The following is a 14096-nucleotide window of genomic DNA, read 5'->3' as shown; positions in this document are numbered from 1 at the left end:
TATGACTCACAGGCAAAATATATTGTTTAGTAGATTAAACAAGTGAACACCTAAGGGCTTCGTGTTACTTGGAAAATAGCAACAGCTCACCAATCTGTAACTGTTGTGATTATATTAAAAAGACTAAGTGGCAGAAAAAACTCATGTGCCAGCAATCACCTTTGACATAGAAAGAGTGAAATAAAGGCGAGCATTTCAAAGTGATGTGGAGTCAGAAAGGAAGAAGTTTCTCCTGCTGACCAAGTCATCAGGATGAGTCTAAAAAGTGAAATGCCCTCCACGTGGTTGGCCGGAGGAGAAGCTGAGAACAATCAAGTGATGGATAAGCTGGAAAAGTTACTTGATCAATAAGACCGGGCACCCTGGGGCACATAATGGTTCTGGTTCCACGAGTGGCAGAAAGTGGCAGAAGCTGAGACAATTAAGTTGACTTTTCTTGCCTTGTGGGTTTTTTTTTTTTAATGTGTGATGGAAGAATCAGGATTCCTACCTCTGCAGACGATAAGGAGAAAAATACAGCAACAAAGCACTTAGAGGACGGCCTCTCCAGTTAGAGGAAAGCTTATCTGATGTGGATGAAGGGTTCAATATCCTTAACTATTATTGTGGCTAAAAAAGCAGAGATCTATATTTAATTGTCTGTATTTAATTGCAGAATGAAGGGTATGTGGGAAAGAACATAAAGGATACAGCAGTAGAAAAGGGGATTCAGAAATCTGTATTAGAAAGATAAAGGCAACTTAAAATAATTAAGCTCTGAAAAGTTACTCCAACATAAGGAGACAAAAATATAGTCTCCTGTTAAAAAACCAAAAACAGTCCAGCCTTGAAATTATCATACTCTTTCTGTCAATATTCCTAAAAATGACATATGGAATACAATTAACTTCATCAAGTAACTATTAGCAGCTACTACAATGTAAAAGCTGAGATACGGTCATGCATAATCCATATAGTCCATGCCCTCTGTGACTGCATGACATATGTGATCTGCACACAGTGAGCTGAATAAGCTAAGTGTGAACCTATTTTATGAGAGCTCAGAGAATAAAAGGTTCAATTTTTCCTATGAGAAGAGGAGTGGGGAATGAGCTTAAAAGTCTTCTCCAGGGTTTCAACTCAAATGTCTAAAAGATGAAACAGTTCCTATAAATAGATAAACTGAATTGTGTATTAAAAAAAAATGAGTGGAGAGAGTTTGGAAAACTGGACAGTGCATGCCAGCTTAAAGACATTCAAGTTCAAAGTTAAGAAAAAAAATTATCATGTATATTAGCAGGATCATCCAAGGCCAGTCTGCAGCCTTTGCGATAATATAGGAAGTACTATGTAAGATGTAAGTTAGATTATGAAGTAAGGTTACACATCATCAGGTAGAAAAAGGAAACAGGTAAGATGCTAGAGTGGATAAAGTCATTTGCTGAGATTCAGAGATGAAAGTATTATACTTGAAAAATATACCTAGTGGGGGTGGTGAGAGAGTGAACAACGAGGCACTACGGAGAGACTGGCCTCGATGATAAACCTAATACTAAGAAGTTCAGTCTTTATCTTGAAGGCCTTTAGAACCACAGGATTAATTTCTATGTATCCTTAACTGCTTCATTTTAAGAGTTCAATGGTTTTTTTGGTCTTTCTTGAAAACATATTTATTACTATCCAAGATTCTAAACCCATAGCATTGAAGTGTTCTCTGTCACTGTGAAATATCTGATGGTATTTCTATGATGGAAAATATCTAAATTTTTAAATTTCTATTCAATTAAATAGTTGAATATTTATAAACAACTGGTTATTCATAGGATGAATGACTCAACATATAGATAATATCCAAGTTCTTCTTGAATTTTTCTCCCTAAAGTTAGAAATATACATATATCTTTGAAAACACTCCACAATTCATGTATAAATAACAGTCTTGCACACTTTATAAAATGCTCTGTCCTAAGTGCTTCATGTGTATCATTTCCTATCATTTTATTTAATCTTCATCAAATTCTTACTGCTAAGACTAATGTTACCCCATTTTACAGATGAAGAAACAGAGGCTCACAGATAGGAAGGAACTGCCCAGAGGCACGCAGCCGATAAGTGAACAAACCAGACTTTTTACTCAGGCAGGCTCTCAGAGTGTGCACTCCCCCATCCAAGTAGGAACCCTGCATCAGAGTGTGCACTCCCCCATCCAAGTAGGAACCCTGCTTAGCTTCCAAGATCAGAGTATGCACTCTCATTGTGGAGACTACATGTTCTGTATGAAGTGACTTTTTTTCCCCATCCTTGTTGAACCAGACATTAGCTCTTTAGGAATGTTGTTAAGTCTGTCCTTCTCCCTGACCTTCTAAGGTCTTGTCTCTGCTTGTTCTAGTCTGTTCTCATAAGTCCTTTTTATTATTGATCACTAGAATTTAGTTTACTCATAATGATTTTTCAGTCCTGCCACTTTTATTGCTTAGACAAAACTATTTAAGGGAAATTAATTTTCTCCTTCCCCAGTCCCATCCCATTTTTGTTGTCTGCCACCAGTATTCTTTCAGAAACTTCTCCTGTTTGGCAGAAGGCTTAGACTTACTTTGAGTTTGTTTCTACTTCTTCATCATTTAGTAAAAAAATTCAAGTCCATCATGAGAGAAATCATGAAGTTCAGTATTTAAACTCCAGAGTATTTTCTGTGATTATTTGCAACAGCGCTCATGGTAACTAATCAGGATCCCTTTGTGACATGGATAGTGTCACTTTCTGCACAATTTCCTTCCTGCCTAGGGAAGCTTTTTAAACCAGCATTGCTGGAATACCACAGGAGCAGTTGCTATTTGAAATGACTTATCCTCTGCCACTCCATCAAAAAAAATTATGCTTGTGGGTTTTAACATACAGGTGACCAAGTCAAAGATTCACAATGCTCTGGAAGTTGGCTGTGTGGATACTGCCTCTCTAAATCAAGAGGCCAAGATATCTTATCATACATGTGAGGTTTCTCTAATTTTTGTTTCTATTATTTTGTATATATAAATGTATGTGTTTGTTTTGTGCATAAGTGTATACACCTGTGTGTATGTATGTATGCATCTGTGTGAATTGCATTTTTGCCAGGAGACTTATGAGGGCAACATTTCTTGAGTGAGGCCAAACTTCCCGTTTTCTCTCCTGTGGCCAAACTCCATCTGCAAATGTTTCATGTGTGGTTTTCATAATTAAGTTGATTTTGTGCCAAGCAGGGGCACCATGTAACCAGTGCTCTTTCAATGGCTCTTTGAGGTCTGCAAAGATGCTTGTGTAACAGAACACACAGACTGCCTGCTAAAACCAACCAGAAATCTGATTTCATGATACAAAAACATTTGCTCAATTAATAATAATTTGCTCAAATTAATAACAATAATTTATAGTATTTCAGAATCATGAAAAAAAAAAAAACAACTTCAACATACTGGCAGATTTCCAAAGACCCCTATTCTTGTTAAAGAGAAGCAAGAAGTTGATTATAAGGTGAGGCTGATTGACCTCCAACTTCTCAACTATCTTACTTGAACCAAACTCTGTGTTCTCATTTCTTAATCCAATATACTGTTGCTAAGAACATCAAACAGTAAAAGTAAAGCATGGTGCAGTGCTTTGGAATTTGTAAAATACTCAGTGAATAAAGAGTAATGTTATTATCAGTTTTTGTTAGGGTAAAAATGCTGGAAAAGAGAAATAAAATATTATCTTGTTTGGAATTTGCCAGGCCATTGTTTAACATCACTCCTCTAGCATGGGTTAGTCAGGTAAATTTTATTGTTTTTATTCTGACCTATCCATGGTATCCAGCTTTTTATAAAAATAGACCCTATTTCTAAAATCTACTATATTATGCTATAGTATAATATGGGATGTGAATGAAAGTTATACTATTAAGTCATGATAGAAGTGGTTTATTATAGATGCTTCTTTTCTTCTTTTATATAGTTTCTAAGTATTTGAATTACTTAGGTTACAAAAGACTACTATCAAGTTACATGAACTGTAATTTATATAGCAATAAACAACTGACCAGATATCTTTAATAATCTGTTAGTAATGGTACTTCAGGGGAATTCAGAAAACTGGAAGAAGTCAGTTTAGTATTAAAAATGTATGAACACATTTATAGTAGAATCTGAGTGGTGATATAGAGAATGTTAAGTATAAAATAATAAATTATACATTAAGAAAAATGCAGGTTCATTACTTCTGAGTACATAAAAAAATTCTTCCAAACTATAGGTCTTTGTACATATTTTATTAAATAAAAATTTAAAATTCAAAATAGGATATTTTTGTATGTGACTTGATAATACTAATATGCAGAAGGCATCTTAAAGCAGTAAGAAATGATCTCTGTAAGCTTGTATGTTTATAATGTTATTTTGTTCAGCGTTCTTCCCTATAAATAGTAAAAACTTTATATCAGCCCAGCCCACAAGAATCTATCAAACAATAATTTGTATATATATATATATACATACTTTGTATACACACACACACACACACACACACATATATATATATATACATACACATGTATATTTCAAAAGAATGTATTTATGTTTTCTCCAAAGAGAAAACAGCATGAACCATAGTTGCCTTTATCTCCCAGGGTTGGGGAGTCGGCTACGCACTCTATCAAATCCTTCCTACTGATGTTAGTATAGACCTCATTTGACCAAAAAATACTCCCTGTATCATTTATAAAGGCAGTTATTCTCCCAGAGTATCAAGAGGTTAGAAAGAGACTATCCAGTGAGAAATCATTCTGTTTTGTGTTTCCCCACCAACGTTCTGACTGTGAGGAAAATGCTCTCAGAGGTTCTTACCTGCAGTGTACCACCATCGGACCTGCATCAGGAGGGTTACAGGTTTTGACTCTCCGTAAGAAAGCTAGAAAAGGCGTTGGGTGTTCTGGTACACCATGATCAGGCCAGGCAGTGAACTGGAATTGTCTTACTTCTCTCTTCTCACTTGAACCATTCTGTGAAGTAAGAACAGTGACTGAAATTCTGTGTTCTTAGCCTCAAGTTGTATGATGTGTAATAATATGGAAAAGGTAACATGTAGATGTGCTATCTTAATTCCTTCCCCTACCCTGTATTCCTTAGGAAGAAATACTCTTTGGAGTTATAACTACAAGCTATTTGCAAATGACAAATATTTGCTCAGGAAGACAAAGTTCCTAGGTGAGAAGCATTCCATTTCTCAGGTTTAACTATCATCAGGAGTGCTCCTGTCATATTTTACAGAAAGAACTAGTTCTTCTTCATCCAGTCGTCATTTGCTGAAACTTTCATTCATAGCAAGAGTTCCATATTTATTGACAAATCACTAGACAAGGAGAAAAACTGCTGAGCGATAATGGAAGAATCATTTCATTCTTCACTGTTGCCAGTAGAATCAAAATTTAAGTAAAGCCTTGAAATATTTGATTTCTCAAAAGCAGCTTTCTTTAAATAATGGAAAGGGGAGAGAGAGGGGGGAAAAGCAAACCTTGTAAAGTGCAAATGTTCGCACACAATACGTGGCCAGCTCCACTGTATCCAGCAATGTCACTTGGACAAGCCCATGAGTTTCCGTGCCTCTGCTGGGCCAGTACTGGTCACACTTCACCTAGAAGAAACAAGTGACACATTCAGGGCAGAACCTCATCAATTTCTCTATTAGCTTTATTTTGAGTTGCTGTTGAAGGAAAACAGCTTTTCTGCATTTCATTTTATGTTGATCTTTTTCTGGCGTGCATTCTTGTTATCCCAATATATGTAAATTACTGCTCTGATGCCAATGTAAACCACATTTTTCAAACTGGTAGGAATACTAAACAGTAACAGATTCAATTTTCCTGGAGAAAAAATAAATTGCAGATTGTCACCAAGTAGAATAAGGAGAGAGGTATTTGAAACTTGAGAGGACTTGAAAAGAAAACACAAATTTGTTCTAGGATAGACGTTAAGAATCGCTTCAGAAAGATTACACTTAGGCACTTAAATGACATGGTGAGATAGTTAGTGTTCATCCATCAAGGTTTAAAAGACACAAACGATTTCATCTTGAGCTATCTCGAAATATGCTTGTTTAAAGAAAAGTAGAAATAATTTGTAAATCTGTCAAAGTATACCAAACAACACAGCACTTTTCTTTAATATAAGATAAATGGTATGTGTATCAAAAACAAATGAAATATGTGAAGTCTGGGGGAAAAGAGCTGTCTGTTCTTTAAAAAGTCTCGGAGGGTCATACACCAGAAGTGGCAAAGTTTAAATAATTTAAAACCCATTCATTTCAGATGAATAATCTACAGTGAATATGTGAAGTTGGACAAGAAAAGCATGTAAAAAGTATTCAATGCAATTAATTTAATATGCAACAAAGAATAATTCCAAATCTGCTGTATGACTCAAATTTACTGAATGTGCCTTTGGGCATTAAAAAGCTTAATGAAAAATAGCAAAGATAACACTGTATTTTCTAGTAAGACGATACATCAGAATATATTTACCCTTTGCATCTCAGATTAAAAGAAAAAAAAATGGGAAGTAGTTCTTAACTGAAGCCAATTAAAATGCATGTCTCTAAGTAAAGAAATCTAGTACTATATTAGTATATCTTCTACTTGAAAAATACTTGAAAATTACAATCTTTGGATTTAAACAAAAGCAATGAGGCATTATCATAGGTACTTGGATTTTTGGCTCAGTAAACAGAATTACTAGGTAATTATTTGCTTTTATGTTCAATATAAATATTACTACCATTCTGTAAATAATATTGTAATTTTCTGTTTCACAACTAAAGCATTTGCTGCTCAGAGTCAGCCTCTTTCTGTGTAGAAACCAGACCTTGTGAAAAGGGAGAAGGTTAATCCTCTACACAGTTGCCTAGACAAGATAAAAGAAAAGGTACAGTTACACAGGAAGGCCGAGACTGCATTCTCAAGGTCTGGCTCCTATGCCTTTATCTCAGCTGTGAGACCCACACAAACATTATCTATTTCAAGAAAAATGAACAAAAGTGGTTCACCATAAAAATGGAGAATTATGTCTTAGTAAGATTTTTTTTTTAAAGGCTTGCATTTTCTAGATGCACAAAATATTCTTCTGTTTCATATTTCTATCATATGTTCTAACTTAAAAATAACACAAGGGAAAGATAGTTCTTTAAGGAGAATATTGATGTAGTTAAGACCAGGGTTGGGTACCTCTGTGTATTCTCTAGTCATCCATTAAAACCCAAGTTGTACTTGGACAAACTTAGTAAAGGCTACCCTCATAGAGCCAACATTACTTAAGTAACCCTAATTCAGATTGAAAAAAAAAAATCACAAAAATGAAGTCAGAGGATCTGTTCTAAACCATGAAATAGATGTCAAGTTGATGTCTTGTTGCAAAAGACAAAAGAAACTGGAGGCCTCTTTTTGCAACATTTGAAGGGATGCCAATAATGTACTGAGTTTAGGAATTAACAGAGAAACTCAAAACTCATAAGAGTTTCAGCTGAACATGAGCCCTTTCAAATCAAAACCAACAGGTCATATCCCAGGAGGACAAATACCACCATGATGGGTACAAAAACAGCAAGTTAATGCAACAAAATGAACCAGAAGTTCAGTACAATTCACCAAACCCAATTCAATGTAATTACGTTTCAAAGCTGGAAAATGGTTATCCTTAGACCTTGTAGTGAGGTAAGATAAAGGAAAATAACAAAAGAACCATAAGCCAGCCTTTATGTGACCTCTGGAAAAATGACTCCATTATTGAGTGACTTTCCATCTACAAATCCACTTCATCCCTAAAATGTAGGAAAACTTAAACTTATAATGATTATTTTAAAGTTTGAGAACTGCAACTATTTTTGGCTAAGTTAGACTCTGACCTCTTTAGGCAAACAAAAAATCCATAAAACATTAAGGAATAAATATTGTGAACATTTTTTAGCTAAAAGAATAAAGAAATAGTTCTTGTACTCATTTTAAAGAATGTATTCTAGCCTTACTCTTTACTAAAAAAAAAAAAACCCTCTAAAATGTTTTAAGTGCAACTGCAAAAACTATGAGCAACTTTTTAAAAAGTCAATATATTTAAACATCTGTGTTTTTTTCAAGAAATATTTTGCAAGGGGAGTTTATGAAAAAATAAATGTTCTAATGTATGTGCACATTCACATGTACAGTCTCAGCAGTGGCATTAGAAGGGTTGCCTGAGGCCTCTGAGCAGCAACACATGCTTCCCTTCAGCGCAAGGACTGCAACACTTCTTTTCTCCACCTCATTCTCTGAGTAGACGGTATAGGTTTCATCCTGAGGGCTAAATTTAAGGGCTTAGACTTACTGACAAATATTCCTTTAAGCCTTGCATTATTAGCCATACACCAAACAAATAATTTCTGATTGTAATGTTAGAGAGGGAGTCAGAAGTCTAGTGAGGGAAAAAAATGAAAAGGATACAGAAGAATAATATAAATTATATATATATTTTCCTAACTAGCTAATACAAATGAGCTAGCTCTATTTCCCTCTCTTGAAATGTTTTCTTTGGCAATAACCCTCCCCCACTACCAGTTTTTTTTTTTCACCCTGGAAGAAGAATCTCAGATGGTATTTCTAGAGAGTTACTACTTGTTAGGCTTCATGCACAGAGCTGAGTATGAGAGTTAGGATGTGCGGCACAGAAGGCCCCCTTTGGGGTATACAGAAGGCAGGAGTTACAGTACAAATACTGATGTCTGTCTTTTCTTATTTGCTTCCGAAGTGACTACAAGTGGCCGACTGATACATGGAAGGTCAGGCAGTTTCATTGCTTGACCAGTAAGCTGCTTCTCTGTTTCCAGGACCAAAGCGTTGTGGCCTCTTCTATAAAATGGGAATGATTATCTCCTGCATGACAGGTTTATTATAAGGGTTGGAAATCTTATACCTGAAACTCTGAACCCAATGGCCAACGCAAATAGGTGGGAATCCAGTGGGAATATTTATTATTAGTTAACCATGTTCTCAGCTTTTTGTGTTTGTTGTTATAAACCACTGAAATCATTCTGAATGTGAAAAATTGAATATATTATTAATCCTAGCAGATACGTACTTAGGATTTTCTAGATGTGAGTGGCAATGGAAACACCAAAGTGAAAAACACTCCTGCCCCCAGTCCATCAGCCTTATTGACTAAATATGTAGGAGTGTTTAGATCTCCTGGTTCTTCAAATAGGTAGTTGTGACATTCCAAACAGTCCTTTAATGGACCTGGGTCCCAACTGGCTCTGAAGAGAGAATGTACTGGAATCAGAGTATTAAAGAAGTAAAGTAGAACCAGGCTGTGGCTTAGAAGCATCACCCTGTAATGCTACTTGAGGCCCAAATTGAATGAGACAGTTCAGATTCCTGGCTGAATTTAGGGGAGATATTTCTTTTTATTATCACAAAGAGAATCCCTTTACGTGATAAGCTTTCATTTTTTCCATAATTATGGAAAGACCAGGCTGACCACCGCTACATGTATGCTGTGGAATTCATTCATTTTCTCCCTTTCATGGCAAATTATTAAAAGTAAGTTGATGGCATGATAGAACATATTTAAATGTATTCAAAAGAGCAACTCATTATTGGAAATATCTCGTAGGATTTGATCCAGCAGGTCTACTGACTGTGCTTTAGGGAAATGCTCTCCTTGTTTCGATTTTACTTCCACATGGCCTATCTTGGATGTGGTTTGGCACATTAAGGGCACTCAACACGTGCAAGCCAACTTTATAATCAACTATACTGTGGTCTAGGTTGGCTTATTTTTAAACAGCCTAAAACTTTATGGGAACAAAACCTCATTTCAACTTAACAAAGCTTTATTGAGCCTGGTAGCATGGTGGAAGGCATCAGAATTCCAAATATAACAAACCAATACTCCAAAGAGTCCCAGCAATATTGAGCCCAAACACATTTGCCACATAGTATTTGAGAAAGCCTGCCTAGGGCCAAGTTATTTAGTCAAAAAAAGACTTAGAAGAGACAATAAATGATATTTGGAAATCAGTATTTAGTACGTTTGGGCAAAGGACTCTACTGTAAAGAGGGGACAGTATGTTAACATTAGATAATGCAAATCAAGGCTGTTCTTGGGAAAAAGGAAATGTTACCGTGACTAAATATACATTTAATAAGAAGAATACAATGAAAGAAAGTTTCAGAGAAATATTAGGATATATTTTAGCAGACAGAAAAATTACACGCCAAACTGATTCTGTAGGCTATTATATCTCTCTTTGGCATTTTTTAAAAGACCAGATTTAATACTTGATTTTCCAAAATCAGGAGAGATAATTATTAATGATTCTCTTCTCTTTGAATAATAGTGTTATTCTCTCCATTCAACTAATATTTAGTCATATCTATTTTCAAATGGCAAAACTATCTGGTTTATGAATTTCTTTCATTTTCTCTTTGCTGACCACTGTTTAGTGAAGGATCAAGGGCAATGGAGTCCTTGAAATGAGAGTGATATTAAAGCATTTGACTATCAGTACAGTCATAGCTTTTCATAAATAAAACCATAATGTCAAAAAATATTATTCTCTAAATAAACCAAATTTTGCTGCTTATCAGTTCACTGAACCATTCACTTACCAAACCATTTATTAATTTAAAAACTTGATATTCATTTTCTTGTTTTTTTGACGTGTGCTATAGAATGAATATCTGTGCCCCACCCCCCATTCATGTTGTTGTTATTCAGTTGCTAAGTTGTGTTTGACTCTTTGTGATCCCACAGATTGCAGCATTTCAGGCTTCCCTGACCTTCACTATCTCCCAGAGTCTGCTGAAACTCATGTCCATTGAGCTTGATGCCATCCAACTATCTCAAGCTCTTTCGCCCCCTTCTCCTCCTGCCCTAATCCTAATCCTAATCCTGCCCTCCCAGCATCAGGATCTTTTCCAATGAGCTGGCTCTTTGTATCAGGTGGCCAAAGTATTGGAGCTTCAGCATCAGTCCTTGCAATGAATATTCAGGACTGCTTTCCTTTAGGATTGACTGGTTTGATCTCCTTGCTATCCAAGGACCTCTCAAGAGTCTTCTCCAGGACCACAATTCAAGAGCATCAATTCTTTGGTGCTCAGCCTTCTTGATGGTACAACTTTCACATCCATACATGACTTCTGGAAAAAGCATAGCTTTGACTATATGGACCTTTGTTGGCAAAGTGATATCTCTCCTTTTTAATATGCTGTCTAGGTTTGTCATAGCTTTTCTTCCAAGGAGCAGTCTTCTTCTTCTTTTTTTTTTCATTCATTTTTATTAGTTGGAGGCTAATTACTTTACAATATTGTAGTGGTTTTTGTCATACATTGACATGAATCAGCCATGGATTTACATGTATTCCCCATCCCAATCCCCGCTCCCACCTCCCTCTCCACCCGATTCCTCTGGGTCTTCCTAGTGCACCAGGCCCAAGCACTTGTCTCATGCATCCAGCCTGGGCTGGTGATCTGTTTCACCCTTGATAATATACATGTTTCGATGCTGTTCTCTCTAAACATCCCCAATGTTCATCGCAGCACTGTTTATAATAGCCAGGACATGGAAGCAACCTAGATGCCCATCAGCAGACAAATGGATAAGAAAGCTGTGGTACATATACACCATGGGATATTACTTAGCCATTAAAAAGAATTCATTTGAATCAGTTCTAATGAGACGGATGAAACTGGAGCCCATTGTACAGAGTGAAGTAAGCCAGAAAGATAAAGGCTTCTTTTAATTTCATGGCTGCAGTTACCATCCACAGTGATTTTGGAGCCCAAGAAAATAAAATCTGCTAATGTTTGCATTTTCTTCCTATCTATTTGGCATGAAGTGATGGGACTGGATGCCATGATCTTATTTTTTTGACTGTTGAGTTTTGTTTTGTTTATTTTTCATTTTTCCTGCTGTTTTTTTTTCCCTACTTTAAAAAATGTATTTATTTTAATTGAAGGATAATTACAATATAGTGCTAGTTTATGACTCAGGGAACTCAAACCAGGGCTTTGTGACAACATAAAGGGGTGAGATGGGGGTGGGAGGGAGACTCAAGAGGAAGGGTACATATGTATACCTATGGCTGATCCATGTTGATACAGGGCAGAATGTTGAGTTTTAGCCAGCTTTTCACTCTCCTCTTCCACCTTCATCAAGAGGCTCTTTAGTTATATTCACTTTCTGTCATTAGGGTGGTTGCTGCTATTCACTCAGTCGTGTCCGACTCTTTGTGACCCCATGGACTGCAGTACTCCAGGCTTCCCTGTCCTTTACCAACTCCCGGAGCTTGCTCAAACTCATGTCCATTGAGTCGGTGATGCCATCCAACCATCTCATCCTCTGTCATCCCCTTTTCCTCCTCTCCTCAATCTTGCCTAGCATCAGGGTCTTTTCAAATGAGTCAGTTCTCTGCATCAGGTGGCCAAAGTATTGGAGCTTCACCATCAGTCCTTCCATGAATAATCAGCGTTGATTTCCTTTAAGATTGACTGGTTTGATCTCCTTTCTATTCAAGGGACTCTCAAGAGTCTTCTCCAACACCACAATTCAAAAGCATCAATTTTTCAGTGCTCAGCCTTCTTTATGGTCCAAGACTCACATCCATACATGATTAGGGGAAAAACGATAGCTTTGACTGGATGGACTTTTGTTGGCAAAGTAATGTCTCTGCTTTTTAATATGCTGTCTAGGTTTGTCACAGCTTCGCTTCACAAGAGCAATCATCTTTTAATTTCATGGCTACATTTACCATCTACAGTGATTTTGGAGCCCAAGAATATAAAGCCTGTCACTGTTTGCATTGGTTCCCTATCTATTCACCATAAAGTGATGGGACCGGATGCCACAATTTCATTTTCTGAATGTTGAGTTTAAGCCAGCTTTTTCACTCTTCTATCTTCAAGAGGCTCTTTAGTTCTTCACTTTCTGCCATAAGGTAGTCATCTGCATATTTGAGGTTATTGGTATTTCTCCCTGCGATCTTGATTCCAGCTTGTGCTTCATCCAGCCTGGCATTTCAACTGATGTACTCTGCATACAAGTTAAATAAGCAAGGTGATAATATACAGCCTTGACGTACTCCTTTCCCAATTTGGAACCAGTACGTTGTTCCATGTCTGGTTCTAACTGGTGCTTCTTGAGTTGCATACAGGTTTCACAGGAGGTAAGGTGGTCTGGTATTCCCATCTCTTTAAGAATATTCCACAGTTTGTTGTGATCCACTGTCAAAGGCTTTAGTGTAGTAAATGAAACAGAAGTAGATGTTTTTCTGGAATTTTCTTGCTTTTTCGATGATCCAGCGGATTTGGGAGTTTGATCTCTGGCCCCCCTTCCTTTTCTAAATCCAGCTTGAATATCTGGATGTTCTTGGTTCACGTACTGTTGAAGCCTAGCTTGGAGAATTTTGAGCATTACTTGACTAGCGTCTGAGATGAGTGCAATTGTGCGGTAGTTTGAACATTCTTTGGCATTGCCTTTCTTTGCCCCTGGAATGAAAACTGAGCTTTTCCAGTCCTGTGACCAATGCTGAGTTTTCCAATTTAGGGTGGTATCATCTGCATATCTGAGGTTGTGGCTATTTCTCCTGGCACTATGTTGAAATCTGATTCCCTATGTGATCGTATTAGGAAGTGGGGGCTTGAGGAGGCCCTTAGGTCATGAGGGTGGAGGCCTGGTAGAATGGAATTAGTGCTTTAGAAGGACACTCCTGAGAGCTCGCTTACCCCTGCATCATACAGACAGTTTTCTATGAACCAGGAAGCAGCATCTTGGTCTTAAACTGTGAGAAGTTTCTGTTGTATATAAACCATCGGTCTATAGCATTCTGTTATAGCGACCCGAACAGGATAAGACAAATGCATCTGCTAGGAATTAACAGACGGAGCTGCACTCAACTTTTCTAATGACTTTTCCCGTTATATCTCCGCTTTCTAGCACTTTGGTGTAGCCTGAGGAAAAATGTGCGAACTGTCCCTCTGTCATGGCCAGGCGGCACTTGGATATCAGGCGTTCCCTCATGACTTGAGTCTCTTCGCCCCTCAGCCCCAGTCACTCCTGGCAATGACTGGGTTCTCCACACAGATT

General features: G+C 37.0%; 1 protein-coding gene and 1 long non-coding RNA gene across 14 annotated transcripts in view; one reads left to right on the top strand and one right to left on the bottom strand.

Moving 5' to 3' along the window:
• PTPRD (protein tyrosine phosphatase receptor type D) overlaps positions 1-14096 on the bottom strand; it is a 428379-nt gene that overhangs the window by 46159 nt on the left and 368124 nt on the right. For all 13 annotated transcript variants that reach the window (XM_043891355.1, XM_043891351.1, XM_043891349.1 and 10 more), the window contains 2 exons: positions 5503-5622; positions 4836-4990 (listed from right to left, as the gene is read on the bottom strand). In XM_043891355.1, coding sequence (XP_043747290.1) covers positions 4836-4990; positions 5503-5622 — 275 coding nt within the window. The remainder of the gene's footprint in view (positions 1-4835; positions 4991-5502; positions 5623-14096) is intronic.
• The window catches only part of LOC122686210, a 182946-nt gene that overhangs the window by 95298 nt on the left and 73552 nt on the right, over positions 1-14096 (top strand). The gene's annotated exons all lie outside the window — the stretch shown is intronic.

The sequence above is a fragment of the Cervus elaphus genome, chromosome 29 (assembly GCF_910594005.1).
Source record: "Cervus elaphus chromosome 29, mCerEla1.1, whole genome shotgun sequence".
Taxonomy (NCBI): Eukaryota; Metazoa; Chordata; class Mammalia; order Artiodactyla; family Cervidae; genus Cervus; species Cervus elaphus.
The sequence above is the reverse complement of the archived record's forward strand: the minus strand, read 5'-3'. Positions and strand labels throughout refer to the sequence as shown.